At 40.1% G+C, this 15,796-nt stretch overlaps 1 protein-coding gene across 6 annotated transcripts in view; it reads left to right on the plus strand.

Moving 5' to 3' along the window:
• The window catches only part of nrg2a (neuregulin 2a), an 82,657-nt gene that overhangs the window by 60,559 nt on the left and 6,302 nt on the right, over positions 1-15,796 (plus strand). For 3 of the 6 annotated variants that reach the window (XM_005472158.4, XM_025910636.1, XM_005472156.4), the window contains exons 4-10: positions 3,577-3,697; positions 8,735-8,793; positions 12,284-12,307; positions 13,962-14,064; positions 14,316-14,439; positions 14,548-14,675; positions 15,461-15,682. In XM_005472158.4, the coding sequence (XP_005472215.1) occupies positions 3,577-3,697; positions 8,735-8,793; positions 12,284-12,307; positions 13,962-14,064; positions 14,316-14,439; positions 14,548-14,675; positions 15,461-15,682 (781 nt within the window). Of the gene's footprint in view, positions 1-3,576; positions 3,698-8,217; positions 8,295-8,734; positions 8,794-12,283; positions 12,308-13,961; positions 14,065-14,315; positions 14,440-14,547; positions 14,676-15,460; positions 15,683-15,796 lie in introns of all 6 variants that reach the window. The other 3 variants (XM_005472159.4, XM_005472157.4, XM_025910635.1) reach the window with 2 other exon arrangements.

The raw sequence follows: 15,796 nt of genomic DNA on the forward strand, positions 1-15,796 counted from the left end.
CCTCCATGCCAGTAGGAGTATGTTTATATAGATCATTTATTAAAGTTATGCAAGTAATACTTTTATATGATTCATTTAAATTCATTTTAAACATTTGGCAGAGAATAGATTCAGTAAAATAGAAGTGGATAGTTTTCTGAAAGTGGGATCAACTCCAGGAGTTAATTTTTTGCCAAATTGTTAAGTCATCATTAAACACTTTCATTGTTTTGATATATTTAATGAATCGTTGCAGCGATATTAGCGTGTAATTTCCTTCAGTCAGTTGGATTTGCTGTTCTTCTCACTGTATGGAGTGTAAATCGTGGTGTGCAGGAATTTTTCTGCTCCTCTAGGAAACCCCTGAATATTGCAGGTGGTGTTTGTTGTTTAGGTAAATGAACCTTGTCGGCTGAGGAGAGATGTGTGGTCTCCACCTGCAAGCATTCAGCTGTATGGCAATAAAAATATAAGCCCCATGCTACAGCTGTCCAGATTTAAAGCCTCTTCACAAACTTTAGCTATTTATCAAGTTTAATCCAAAACAGGGATTTTGGATGAAAAGTATATTGTTTATATGCCCTCATTCCAGTTAGCTTACACTGGGCTGATCTTCACTTTGAACATTTTATAACATGGAGTACAGCTGAGAAAATAGCGCCCTTACCCTTACCGATGTATCTTATATTGGTTTATTTGGGGGGTTTTTTAAGTAATTTATTTCTGTATAAAAATAATGTGATCTTAACAAATATAGGTTTCAGTCAGTTAAAATGTATCTAGCAGCCCTATTAGACAAAACATATGTGTAATTTTGAGATTTTGCATCTAACTCTTTTTATGAGAAACGGTTAGCTGGAAGTGCAGGAAGAAACACTTAGTTGTTTTTTCACTTTTCACTTTTTCATTGAAAATGATGACAAAGAGGGAAAAAAAAGGTGACTACTGTGAAACTAATTTGGTATGACCAGTAGCAAAATAAACATTGACAGCAGAACTTGTCCACGGTTCAGATATACTCCTTGATCTTTCCTATGTGACGTTTACATGTTCTCCACCTCCCCGTGTGGGTCATCTGTTTTCCACCCGCAGTCCACCCACATGCACGCCAGGTGGACCGTAGATTATGTGTGAGTACGAGTATCGTGGCGTCCACCCGTCCTGTGGAGACTGATGATCTGTCTACGACGCTCCTCTGATTTCCACTGGTGCATTCTGGGAAAGGTTGCAGCCCTGTGCAGCTTGTTTGTCCACATGTTCCTGCACAGGTTTTGCACTTGAATCCTGCACTAAGTTTCCATTTTGAGCGTGGGAGGTTTTTTTTGTTGTTTTTTTTTAAACAGGGTTTGCCCGACAGCTTTGTCTGATTTTTTTTTTTCTTTTTTTAATGAAGTGTTTTACACACCAGTCCTCCAAGTGAGACATCAGGTGATGAAGTGGTTCTGATCAATGGATAAACCTGGAAATATTTTAGGAATATTTGGACCTATGATAATGAATAGGTGTGGTGTTGTCTTGGGAGCATTACTTTTTTTAAGGAATTTTGGCAGAACAGCATGACATCGTAAATGTACCGTGATAAAATTTAACCTCTAAAATGAAATGCTAGGTATAAATAACAGCTTTTATCGACTCATCTCAATGCAGTGTAACCAAGTGGATTTATGTCTTGGTTTGTTCATCGAATGGATGGATGTTATAGTAAACCTGTGTCTCCATCAAAACTTTCTGGACTTTATTAACAAAGTAATTTTTGCCAAGCAATGACACACTGTTTGATATATTTTGGTATACTGCATTTGTAAAGAACAAAACATTTTTTGGTTATATAGTGTTCTAATTTATTCGTGCTCTTCATTCATACTGGCAATGACGCACAGACTGATATCATCTGTTTGCTATCCTAATAAGCATGGGAATTAACCTCTATTGTAGTAGCCAAACCAGAGGTGAGCTTCTGAAGTAAGCAACACATTTCCCCAGCCGGAGGGTATAGTATGTCTGTAAAAGAGCCACCCTGGCATGTGAAGAAGAACGTTTTCATGGGACTCTATGTACTATGTACGCCCTATTGCTTTGTTCAGCATTAAGAGGATATATAGCAGCCAGGTGCTGCTAGTCAATTGAACATGATTAATTGATGTTCAGTTAATGTGTGAGCACCTGCATAAAAGCAGATGTTTTGGCAGTTTGCTAGTTGCTAATGTTAACAGTAAGCCATAATCTTCCTAGAAGTAAATGTCAAATTCTTCACAAGATCAGACTGTGCAATGTTTAGAGAGATTGCAAAAATCCAAAGCTAGATCTCAGACTCCACGAGCCTGAGTTGGCATGTTAACTGTTAAAGGTCATGGCAGTACAATACACACACACACACCTCATACTCACTGTCACTGGTGGACCATGACCACCTCTATGTATCGGTGTTCTAGACTAAATGTGAAGCCATCTGTCTGACAGCTAAAGCTTGGCAGAAAGTGGGTTTTGCAACAAGACAATAATCCCAACCACAGCAATTCTGCAACAGAACGGCTAAAAAAGGACAAGAATCAAGATGTTACAGTGACCTAGTCAGACCAAGTTCAGACCTGGACGCGATTGGGATGCTGGTAGGAAATTAAGAATGCTGTGCTCAAACAAATAAAACCTCAATGAACTGAAGCAATGTAGTAAAGACAAGTTGGGCAAAAGTCCTCCAGAATGATGTGAAAGACTGATAGAGTCTGGGATGAAAAGTATAAAAGTATAGGATGCAATTAATTCAAGGTATTGCTGCTAAAGATGTTTCTACAAGCTTCTGAATCAGGGAGTGTGCTTAGTTTTCACAGGACTGGCATTACTTACAGTAATGCTGTAATGCTTGATAAAATGAGTGTCAGGCTGCTGAAGCCAATATATTGTCAGTGTAAAACGAAGATTTCTCTATGCCTAAAAGCCACATTCTCCCAAGGTGCTAACATCGTCTGACAGCAGGTACACAATCACGTGTCAGTATCTGACATGTGAGGCGCACTCCACCCTTCTCAAGCCCAATCCTGCCACAGTGCACCTTTCTCAGCACTCTCATTCCTCTAAACATCCCTACTTTGATTCTGATGAGCAGACTTCATCCCAAACAGATATCTGTTCAATGGGGGGGGATTAAGTGCAGATACATGACATTTCAGGCCATTCCAAGGACCTGAGTCGAGGCATAAACACCTCCTACGCTATGTCAGGGAAATATTTATCTTTGCTCATAGAACTTGTTGAGATAATGTCAACACTCCTTTTGAGAAACAATTACATTTGTAGATGAAAGACTAAGAGTCCTTGTGGAATTACAAGTGTGGCATTTAAGTAACTCTTTAAAAAAAAAACTAGAGATACACACATAAAAGTCATATTAGTCTTGCAGAGATACAAGAAAAACTAACAAGTTTTTATTAAATGAAAATCCTGTTCATGTTCATTTATCATGACGTTTCCTTGTTTTGACTGCAAATTATTGTTTATTCATCTGGCTGTGGCTATAAAGGAAATAAAGCTGATGTTATAAAGGATCCACTGGGTCAGCTGTAGGTAATTTGTCATTTTCTTCTCTGTGTTTTTTCTCAGTGACCACTACACCATCTCCAGGCTCAGGCCATGCCAGAAAATGCAACGACACAGAGAGAGCCTACTGTGTGAATGGCGGCGACTGTTACTTCTTCCATGGTATAAATCAGCTTTCCTGCAAGTGAGTAATCTCCTCTATTCTTTTCTTTTCAAGTATTTTTCTTCTTGACCGTTGTTGTTTGACAGATGTTTTGTCCCACAGTCCAAATTAGAGCCTCTTTTACGGCACCTTGACTTTGATAATCATCTTCAGCTATCTAACTACAAGTTTTTACCTTGCTGTTTGTTTTTGTGGTATAGCTCGATTCCCCTTCCTTCTTTCAGCAGCAGCAGCAGCGACACATCACAGGAATATGCTGCCAGTTTGTCTAACTACCCACCTGTTGTGTATTTTAACACTAATAATGGAGTGAGGCGGTGGTGTGCTCATCCTTTTAAGTCATGTTTAGTGTACAGGAGGGCCGCACATTAAAAGGCTTTTCAAAATGTCATGAGTCACTGGTTTAGTCGTGAGCAAATATTTATGCCTGTTAGAGGCCCCCAATGAGGTAAATAGAATCATTGCTTACATTTGGCAAAGGGGATCAAGACCTGTGTGTAAAGTGCGTTGGAGGAACCATGCATCTTAGCTTTTCAGGAGGAAAACAGGTTGACATTATCACAGAAACAACCTTTTTTTTTCTTTGACATTTACATGTGAGTTTGTGTTATCCTCGAACTCAAATAACATTATTTGGGACCATGTGCACGAGAGGTTAAGATAAACAACCGGTTTTCTTTGTAGAGGACTAACAGTTTTTGTTTTTTTAAAAATTTATTTTAAAAGATGAAACAGACACTTTCTCGATTAGTCATTTAGTAATCAGAAAAACACCCTGCAACTACTTGCATCAACTATTACTCATTTTTAGTCATAAAAGCCAAATGTTCACTGGTTTTAGATTTGGGAATGACTATTGGCTGGTTATCTGCTGCTGTTTTAAAAAAAATCCTTGAGTTTGGGCTGTAGATCAGACAAAACAAGCAATTTCAAAACCGTTCCTTTGGAAGCTGTGACAGTTATTTAGATTTTCTAACATTTATTGGGCCCAAATACAGTTGTATTCAGAATTTTATTTACACTCGATATGGGCATGAACGTCATGGTATTTTTGGCTTTTAATGATTTACTTGAAGAGTTCTTTTTCCAGGGTGGAATGATTGTACAACATACATCTTTCATGACTTTAAAAACAAATATTGGGTGCACAAGTTTAAATTTATGTAGGATTTTCACTGCTTTTCCTACATACATGTAAATGTACATCAGAAAGTTACACCTCAATCAGACACTTTTGGTAGCAGTTAACAACCTGGATTAATTCTATCTGGATATTTGACCACTCTTCTTGGCAGAATTGGTAGAGTTTGTTTAAAGTGGTTGGTTTCCTGGCACAAGCCCCACTTTTAACTTAACTTTTTGATGTGTCTGTGAGATCATTTTCTTGTTGGAACACGCAACTGTCTACACGTTCCAACTGTCTAGCTGTTGATCTGAGGTGAAGTTGGAGAATTTGCAGGTAGTCCTAGTTCTATATTATTGCATTCACTTTGTGAATGTACCACTGCCACTGGCAGTTAAACAGCCCCAAAGCATGATACTAACACCTCCATTCTTGACCTTTGGTAGTGTTCTCAGCTTTCAAAACCTCACCTCTACTCCTGTGTACATACCTCTTATCATTGGGGCAAAAAACTTTTGGCTGGTCCACGTGGCAAGCTGCAAATTTTACTTGAGCTTGAAGGTGTTGATTTGAGAGCAGAAGGTTCTTTCTTCTTCCCCCTTTTAGTCCAAAGTGATGTAAAACTGGCTTCATTGTGGACAGTGATGCTGGTGTTCCAGCAGTTTTCAGTTCATGGGAGGCTTGAGTCTAAAACTTGTGCATCCACTTCATGCCCATGATGAGTGCATGTAAACCTTTGACCACAACTGTATGTATTAGTTAATCAAAAGGAAAAAAATAGGTTGCCTTAGTTGTAACAATCAGTTAAACCTTATTGTGTAGTTACAATACAAACGACATCTGCTTGCATGGTTGTCAGATATTCTGATGTGTTTTCTCTTCAACCATATGCTAACATAATCCTTTGGCTGATTTGATATAGAGCTGAAACACTGGCAAGGCTTTCTGTGCCCAGTTGGCCACAGGAAGAATGCTCGACAAGCAAGTAGGACATGGCTGCAACAGCCGTTCAATACGCTGTGTACAAATTGGAGGCAGCAATAACTCAATTGCTGCAGCTAATTCACTCACGGCTGGGGCATGGGTCCAGAAAAGTTGGATAACGCAGTGAAGGCCTGCAGGGATTTGTTGCCCCACAGCCATCTCATTCAATATAGGCCAGGCTTCAGTGGGTATTACTCTCTGGCTAAACAAGTCCTGCAGACAGCTAGTCCTACTTTTATTCCCAGCTCCTTCACTTTCAGATATAAACTTTTAGGTGGAGGTAAGGTGATGTGATAAGGTGAAATGATGTAAAGAGTATTGAAAGTTGAAACCTGCTGTTATTTTCATGCAAAGCATACATAATGTGCAGAAAAAAAGAACTGTAATTGTTAATTGTGTACATTGAGTCAGGACCAATGCAGCCAAAAAGGGAGAATAATTATTTCCATCTGCAGGACTCTGGTGTGCAGAAGATTATTAGTATGGCTCTAATCTGGGACTTTTCTACACTTTTAGTTGCTTACAAGGAAAGTAAAAGCTACTTAAATAGGTACCTAATATGAAATTTGATGATTGAACATGTAAGAATATCAGCTTAGGCATCAGGTGAAAAAGGCTGGCAGTGAGATCATGTGATGTGCTTGGATTGCAAGCCAATCTTGACATTGTGGCTTCCCTCAAATAATTATGTGCTTATTATATTTTTGAATGAGCTGAAACTGCTCGAACAAAGGTGCTCAAAATTTGACTGAGATGGTTTTACGGGCGTATACGCCACAGATCTCACAGATCTCCTGGGTAATGCTCATTACAGATACCTGATTTTTTTTCTGTCTTTCAGTTTGCTTCATATTGTCTGACCAGCAGTCCAAATCCAACAAAATTAGGTTTATAATGATTCAAAATGAGGAAAAGCAGCAAACCACCAGAGACACAGTGATTAGAAGTTTTACTATTATGTAATAAATTGACTGTTTCAGTTCTATACATGATGATACAAGTACAATGAAAGTTGTTGAACAGAAATGTCTTCTTAAAAGAACGATAGTTATCACTTCTTTTTGGAACTTATTAGAAGGGTAATGAGTTCAGTGTATCTACAGTTTGTAGAACATTTTCATAAACATTGCAAAGTGTTTGTTTTCCTCCTGAAAGTTACATGTTTATTTTCTGCACCTCTGTGGTCCTTTGCACCCCGTGACAGTTTATTTCTTTCATCTTTCAGCCAAGTTTCTTCGACCTAGGTGGCGCAATCCCCCCCCCAGTTAAACACCATCACTCAGGATGAGTAACTTATTGCCGGATATTTATGGCGCTCCCAGGAGGCACTGTGTGAACCCAGTAAATCACATTTGTTGGATCGGTGGTCTAGTTGTGGCTATGGGTGGAATGTTGGTCGCCCTGAAAAGACCAACTTCTCATCCAAATTGAGATTATAATGAGGAAATATGGTTTAACCCAACACTCCTGACGGTGATGATAGTCTGTCTTCAGTAACAAAAATATAACGTAGCCACACATTCGAAACTTTGGTCTTGACTCTGACTTCAAATCACAGTCTCGCGTGTTTACCAAGAAACATTTACATATTCATTTTTTTCCTTTTGTTTTTCTTTCCAAGCTAGAAATTAAAATTTGGGATTTTATTTCCTTATTTCCTGATCTGACTGCTTTAACACCCTGTGCTCTGGTATCAGTTATAAAACAGTCACATTTGCAGGTTATGGATACATCCACAAGGATTCCAACAGGCTCCAAGAGAAAGAGAAACATTTCCCAGCTTTCAGCTCTGTTTCACTGCCTTCCAAGGAATGATTTATTGATTACCTATAAAACATTGCCTGGTTTATCCCGAGCTACATTCTTATTCTCCATACACTCATGAAAATTGCTCTTCTCTCATCCCATAGACCGAGTTCAGAAAGCCATGGGACTGTCAGTATCCTGAATCACATTTATCTCTTTTTATAAAAGCCCATATTATTGTTATTATATGTCATTATCTATGGGGTTTTTTGTTCCTTCTCTTTTCTTCTTTTTTTATTCCTCTGCCAAGATGAGAGCCTAGGCTGAAATATATTTTCACCCTTTTTTGTTTGTCAGTCTCTGTAAGGGGAGGGGGGAGCTACTAGCCTATCAGAGAGATGCAGCATCTGCTAAGCATTACCTTTTTGTGCAGATTGAGATCAATTTAAAACTGCGAAATAGGGCAAGTTCATCAGCAGAGGATGCCCTCCTTGCTTTGTTTGCACTTTACTGTGCGTTTGGTAGCAGTTTTTTTTGTTGTTGCTGTTATTTGTTTTGTTGTGTGTTTAAACATGCCGTGACATTTTGCAGAAATGTGTGCGAAGGGATTCAAGCCCCTGAAATCAACGTCACTCTCTGTGTGTGGTTTTTTTTTCCTTTTCCATAACACTTGTCTGCTCCTTCCCAGATGTCCGGATGGATACTTCGGCCCTCGATGCTTACAGACTGAGCCACTGCGGGTGTACATGCCCAATCCTTTCAAAAGTATGTTCAAATGATATGAGCAGCTGACAACAGAGACACAGTTGTCACTGGATTACCTCTGTGGACTCTTGCTGCCCTCACTCCCCACCCCCCCTCCCACCAGATCTCTTCCTCTTTCTCCTCCTCTTCCTCCTTCTCAGGTCAACACGCATTGAGCTGTGCACTACACCATGCACACGATGGTGTCATCCAAAGGGAACACTCTGCTTCTGCTGTCTGTAGATGTTCTGTTGTTCTAATTCTGTGTCTCTCTGCCTCTCTCCCTCTCTCTCTCCCCCCTCTTCTCCCCCCCTCCTTCCCTTCTTTCTAACTTTTTCTTACTCATACTGTCCTTTTCACTCCAACCTCTCTCCCTCTATTTTCTTCCTTTCTCTCACTCTTTCACCACCCTCCTCCTCTTCCTCCTTCTGTCTTTCTTCGGCTTTGTTTCTTTCCATCAGGTGTCCAAATGACTTTACTGGTGATCGCTGTCAAACCTACGTTATGGCCAGTTTCTACCGTATGTCAATTTCCTCTTCTGTCACTGTCAGTCTGTCCTCGTGTCACGCGTGCATGCTGGGTGTAGAGACCGCATTAATTTCCTGTTATTACCTAATAGTTTTGTCTGTGTCTGCTCTGGTGACTCATTCACAAGCTGGCATAGATTAGTGGAGTCTGTTACTGTGTTTGGTCTGCATGTAATATTGTGTGCCCTTTAACTCAGTGCAGTGCGTTGCATGCGCATTCTCAGAATAAGAGTTCGTAGCGAGGCCGACAGCGGCGAGTCAGGGTGTGAGTTTGCTTTGTGCAAGTTGATTTGCACATCGCAAGTTGCATGTAACGACACAGTCTAATGGCAAAATAATTACAAAAGGACTTTGTTTAGCCCACTTACTAATGATGCCTGTTCTCGCAATCAGCTTGAAACATGCAAGCACGTTTGACCCTAAGTAGAGCTTGTATGGAAAGCCAGGCCCAAACAATTAGTCGCAACTAACAAGCATGACGAATGACTGACTCTATCAGGTGGAGCACTAACTGATAACAGCAAGCTTGTAAAGAACCCTTATTTGAGTGGCTGCAACCAGCTGAAGCTGAAATGATGGTGCATTTCTTTCTACTATAGGATTTATTAGATATTGATAAACTGGTGTGAAACCGTAACCATTATCATCAATATCAAGATAAAATATGAAAATGAAAAAACAAAATCACACTGATTTGATTTAAAGAAAAGGCCCACTTACCGCAAAACTTTACACCACCTGCCTCGCATTAGTTCAAAATCAGCCAAGATGGTAAATGTGAAGCACTATTTGTTTAACTTTGAGACCAGTTGATAACTTGCGGAGGACCTAAATCACAGCCAGCCTGTAGAAAACACTAAGCTTTGTTAGGTCCACACAAGAACATTTAGCAAATTACATCTGCTGCTATAACATGTTGCTTCAGAAGAAACAAAATGGTGTTCTCACGGCAAATAGAGTCCAAACACTGTACTGGAGTGCCATGTCAAACAGCTTTAGTAGCCTGGGGTTAAACCCTGCACCATCCCACAAGGCAACATCTGCAAACACATCTATTAACTGCGTTGTTATACTAAGATTAGAGGACGTTTTGTGGATGACTATGGCCTGATTGATATTGCCCTTAAGGGTTTTAGCTTTAAAAACGAACCACATGGTGGGGATTCTTGTTAATGTAGTCTTGTGCAGTGTTTAAACGTCAGTATTACTTGATTGGTGATTACTTGTACAGCGAGAGACCTGACATTAATGAAACGTAACAACTGAAATTTCAAAAAGTCTGGACTCGATTCTTTAGGGAAAGCACTGCATGCACAGGGTTCAAGTATAAAAATGATATAGAATTAAATCCAAAGCCTATCATTTATGCTGGATAATGGCAGCATCATGCCTTTGCAAGCCCATATGGTTGCAATTTAATGTAACATTGCATTCAGAAAATAACAAACTGCATCTGCGTTTGGAGTTTCCTAATGCTCATCCCTGTAGTCTGACTTTTCAAGCATTCTGTTTGTTGTATATTGGCACAGAGTACAATACCCCCCAAAAAACCCCTTCTTAAGTACAAGTAATTTCATCTCACATTAAGTCGTAATGCACTGTGCTGAAATTGCTTGTTTTTCTGGCAGAGCAGACAGTGTTGTGTGGGAGCTTTTTTTTCTCCCCCCTACACTCACACACTTTTCTGCATTCTGTTTAACTTCAGCGCAGCTGTGCATCAAGGACAGCGTTTATTTCCTGTTCTCATCCAGCTACACAAGCACAGACCAGCCTTGTATTATTTGCTTTGCATGGTTATACAACCAAGTAATCATTAAAAAAAAAAGGGCTTAAAAAACAGACAGAAGATGATAAAAACAAATAGTAAAAGCAATGAGAGAAAAAAAAACGTGCACCCTCTTTCCGTTACAACACTATCATGGGAACAGCTTGGCTTTTAGTCTTTACAATCAAGTAGAACAGCTAAAATTTTAGTTTAAAGAGCAGACCCTTGTGCTCACGCACATCCGTTTCATAGTTAAAAACCCGCCTCCCGAAAGGGGCGCCTCCCATCCCCAGGAGATAAAAAAGAGAAGGAGGATGGCTTTTTTCTCCTCAGCCATAAGTGCTTGGATTAAATAAAAGCATGTTGTCATAAGAACAGCTGGGAATTGCTTTAGCCCAAGTAAAGCAAGTGAGGAGCCAGAAATATGGACTTGCTAGCTGGTACGACGTCCCTATGGCCTCTATCTGCCATACAATATAAAGTCAAGCCATAATTCTTCTTATTCTTCATGATTATTCCAACACAGTGCACATACACTCCTTTTAACTTGCCTGTTCATGTGATGGGTGTGTCCTCGAACTGACAGTGTTGCATTTTTAGAAAGCAGAAAACTGAAAGCACAGGTAATCTCGGTAGATGACGCATATTTTCCCAAACAGTTGCTATGCACCTAATATCCCATTCCCTTTTAGGAGATTTTGTTTGGTTATGCAATGAAATGGCGCTTCATAAAACATAAACCTCAAGACTTACTTGTAAAACATAAAACTGTGGCGCAAGATAAACACAGTCACAGTCCCTCAGAAGTGGCTGCATGCTCGGGCAAAATTCTGCATCATTGCATTTGGAAAGAAAAGAAGACTGGTTAATTCAGCTCCCTCACGTGCCGCCGGAGACGCTACGTGTGATTATAAATGGAGACTAAGGATGACAAAGCTGACGGCGGTAGTGACTCCAGGCAATCTTTGGTTGTTAAGATTACGAGTACGTCCTGTTTGTTTTTAGAGAACCGCAACTATTGGTAACAGATCCGCCACGAAAGCAGAACAGGCTTAAATAACCCTACACCTACCACAGTGGGTGCATCTATAGGATGTGCTCACCACTAGCACCTGGTTGCTGTCAGGGATCAGCCTTTTATAGGAGTAATAAACACTAAGTGACTCACACACGGCCACATCATCTCTCCTTTGATCATATCTGGAAACTTTCCCCTTTACTTGGCACTGCATTATTACTGAATTGGACCAACACAGCAACTGGTATTATGTATCAAAAAAAGAGCGAAAACTTATTACTTACTGTAAACTTACTGTGAGTCAGCTTTTCCAGCTAATGCGAAAAAATTATTAAAAAGGAAATGATCTCGTTGAGGCCCCGTATGCTGAGATATAAAGTAGATATCATTTTCAAGCAAGAGCAGAATATTGTAGTTTTATTAAGAGTATATTAGTAAAAAGAAATCAAAAATCCCTTTATTAGAATTAGTAGTAGTGATATAGTGATACTGATATGTAGTGTGGTTTGAAGTGTGTGTTGCATGCTTGTGTCTCGTCTTACATAGTACTGAACATGTCGTTGTGACAATAACCGACAAGTGTTGTGTAATGCCAATTTGTACTTGCTCCACTTCTATATTAGAAGGTGCCGCTCTTAATCTGGTCTTTTGTTTCTTGTCCCCCCTCCCCCACCCACCTTCCAACTCTCTGCAATGGCAGAGCATCTTGGGATTGAATTTATGGGTATGGAACAATCCGTTTTGATTCTCAGTGCTAGCACAGCTACTAAGATGTCGTTCGTTTTGACATTGCTCGTGTTCCGTCTGTGGTGTGACCTGTAAAACCATATCGTCCCCCCGATTAACAAGTCGATTTCTCAAACAATCATGCCATGACTTATTACAATGACGAACCCTCAGTCAATGCAACTGATCCTTCATCAAACATCATTAACATGGATGTAATCGCCTCCACCTCTCATTCGTGTGCAATGGAAAAATACCATTAACTCAAGTTTCCGTCTCACTTACAAAAGCATATTTTCCCCTTGGCCTTTAGTTCCTCATTCCATCTGTAACAAGCATGATCTGTCATGTTTGGAGCTATACCCAAGGATTTGCTCAATATTAGGATCTATCTTTCCAACTTTCTTGGTCTCATGTCTAGCGTCTCTTCTTTTTTTCTTTGATATGCCACCTCAGTCTTTCTTTTTATGTGTGATCCTGACCATGCCTCTTACGTCATTTCGTCATTAGTGTAGCTGAAATGTAATGTCGGAGTATAAAACATGATGCGTTTCTGGTTTGAATCATCCTTCAGGGATGCTGTAAAATGCTGTGATGTGAGCATGCCATGCTATATTTAGAACCTACACTTTCTCCTCTATCAGCCACTCTTTCTGTCCTCTTTCATCGTCAGCCTTTGTTTCCTGCTACCTTTTCCAGAAAAGTCCTCTTGTGGTTGGGAGTATAAAATTAATAATAGATCTGGCTGCTTCAACTACACAAGTGCATTCTTGTAGTAGACCATAAGTGTTATTAAACTAACACAAGTATCGTTTCCTCTGTTTCAAATTCAATATCAATGGCTAAAGGCAATATTGGTGAAATATCACCGAGTTTGCAGCTAAAAATAAACTGACTTCAGTGATTTATTTATGGCGTCAGAAGCTTGACACAAATTGGTATGCTGATGTAAAATGGCTGCTGGTGAATGAAAGGAGGAAACCTCAGATGGAAGGAGTTGCACAGATTCAATTCATTCGTATTACATTATTTATTGGGGACTACACTGCCTCCATTATTTTCCCCCAGGGGAAACAAAGAATCTACCTCAACCTTTTACAAGCTCTTCTCTGGAAAAGCAAAAGCATCAGTCAAATTTCATCTTCATTTCATTTCAAATTTCTCTTGTTTTACAAATTTCTTTGCAAAATTGTTGTGATCTCATCATTGTGTTTCACTGAATGCCTGAGCAGATGAACGCTTCTGTAAGTGAGTGAGATAGTAGACCACCAAAGACACCAAGACTAAGACTTATTGAATCTTCATTTTATCCTGCATGGTGCAATTTAAAATAGCTGTTTTTTAGAGTTGTTTAATCAAACAGTCTAACTCTCCAACAGTCCAATGCCCTTCCCCCACCTACGCCGCCTTACTGCAGCGCAGGGAGCAGCAGCAGCATCTGCTGCATTTGTGATTATGTGAAAGAAGAGGTTTAAATGTGAAGGGAAGGGAGGATGATGCTTCATACTGCTCAGGATTTAGTAAAAAAATAGATGTGTAGATGTACAGTGACACCATAACCACCTTGAAGAAGCTTAATTTTTTTTCCCTGTCATTTCTGTGTGTGTGTGTGTGTGTGTGTGTGTGTGTGTTTATTCGTGTGATGTTGACAGAGGCAGAGGAACTCTACCAGAAAAGAGTCCTGACAATCACGGGTATTTGTGTGGCTCTGTTGGTCGTGGGCATCGTGTGTGTGGTTGCCTACTGTAAAACCAAGTAAGTCTGAATGATGAATGATTTCTGAAAATGTACTCATGCTCTTTAATTTAATAAATATACAAAAACATAAATATTAGTGTACTGCCCAGTCCTTGTGACATGCAGCAGGTGGAAATGATAGATTATGTCTTAAAATATATTATTATTAGGCATGTTTAAATAGTTACTGTAGGTGTTACAATAAATCAAAAAGTCTTAATAAAAGGTGGTTATACAAGAAAAGGGAGTGACCAAGATGTTCTCAACAGGAAACAAAGAAACAGGATGCACAATCATCTGCGACAAAACATGTGTCCAGAACATCCCAATCGTAACTTAGCTAATGGACCCAATCACCCAGGACCCGGCCCGGAGGATATCCCTATGGTAGATGTATGTTTCCGAGGATTCCTTACATTATTACAGTACACACAGACTAATGTACACTAAATGGATTTTGTTCTTTACAATCTTTTTTATTTTTCACTCACCAAAAAACAGTACATATCAAAGAATGTCCCTGCGACTGAACGTGTTATACGGCCTGCTACAGAGGGCTCATTTCCTGCCAGTCATGCCTCTTCCAGATCTCACAACTCTTCCACACGAGCTCATTCATCAACTCACAGGTGAGCATCCAGCACACGCGTCATCATAACTGCCTCTTGCAAATAGAGAATCAATCTCAAAGTGATAGAAGAGTTTGATTCATCGAGACAAGTTCCTTTATTTAAAGGGCACACTCGGTTTTAGTTGGTCATTACAATCAGATGTAAGTAAATTGTTAACAGCGCAGAGTATCTGAATAGAATCGTTAAAAAACACACACCAGGAGTCTCGCTGCTGTAGCTGAACCAGTTGCTGGTGAGGTAAGACAGTCTGTCTGATTTCTGCTGAAAAAGGCAAGCTTTGTTATCTGTAACAGACACGATTTTAATTTTGTAAGTGATCTAAGATGGGGAAAAAGTAGTGCTGACAGAGGAGTCACAGCTGAAAGTATTACCAGGATTTCTCACATGGGAATTTGCAAAGAGACAGAGGCCAACGAGTGCTGAATGTATTAGTCTGCACTACTGAAGATTTGGTTTTCTTCTGTTGTTTCTGTTGGAAAGCTCTTGTGGACTTCTCTTCAGAAGCAACTTAATCAAAGGGTTTATGACTGACCTGTTGCTGTGAGGGACTAAGTTTTCATATGCAGGTTAGAGAGGAACAGGATCAAAAGAGATAAGAACTGAATATCTGGGTACTTTTGCTAACGGATCATGGAATTGCAGTTGAATTGTGGAAATGTTCTTCCTCCAGAGACAGCCGCAGATTTGTTATCAAGCGCTCTTTTAAAAAAAATGACAAAAAAGTGAAATTTGGACATATTGTGGGGTGTGTGCATGTTAACACCTATTTTTTTTATTGTCAGACATGAGGAACGGACATGGAGCCTGGAACATTCTGACAGTATCCTCTCTGACTCGCCGGGAATGATGTCATCATCCGTGGGGACCAGTAAATGCAGCAGCCCTGCGTGCATGGAGGCTCGAGCACGGCGCGCTGCACACTGTGGTTACTCTGACCCCCATCGGCCGAGGCTGCAGTACGGGGACTCCTTCGACTCGCTGGGAGACTCTCCGCACAGCGACAGGTGGGGACCAGACCTGTGTGGCTGATATGGCACTGGGTTTGTCATGAATATTTTGAGAAGTTTCCTCTCTCTGCTGGTTCTCTCTCAGCCTCGAGAGGCCAGTCAGGGCACTCT

This window comes from Oreochromis niloticus, linkage group LG10, assembly GCF_001858045.2.
Source record: "Oreochromis niloticus isolate F11D_XX linkage group LG10, O_niloticus_UMD_NMBU, whole genome shotgun sequence".
Taxonomy (NCBI): domain Eukaryota; kingdom Metazoa; phylum Chordata; class Actinopteri; order Cichliformes; family Cichlidae; genus Oreochromis; species Oreochromis niloticus.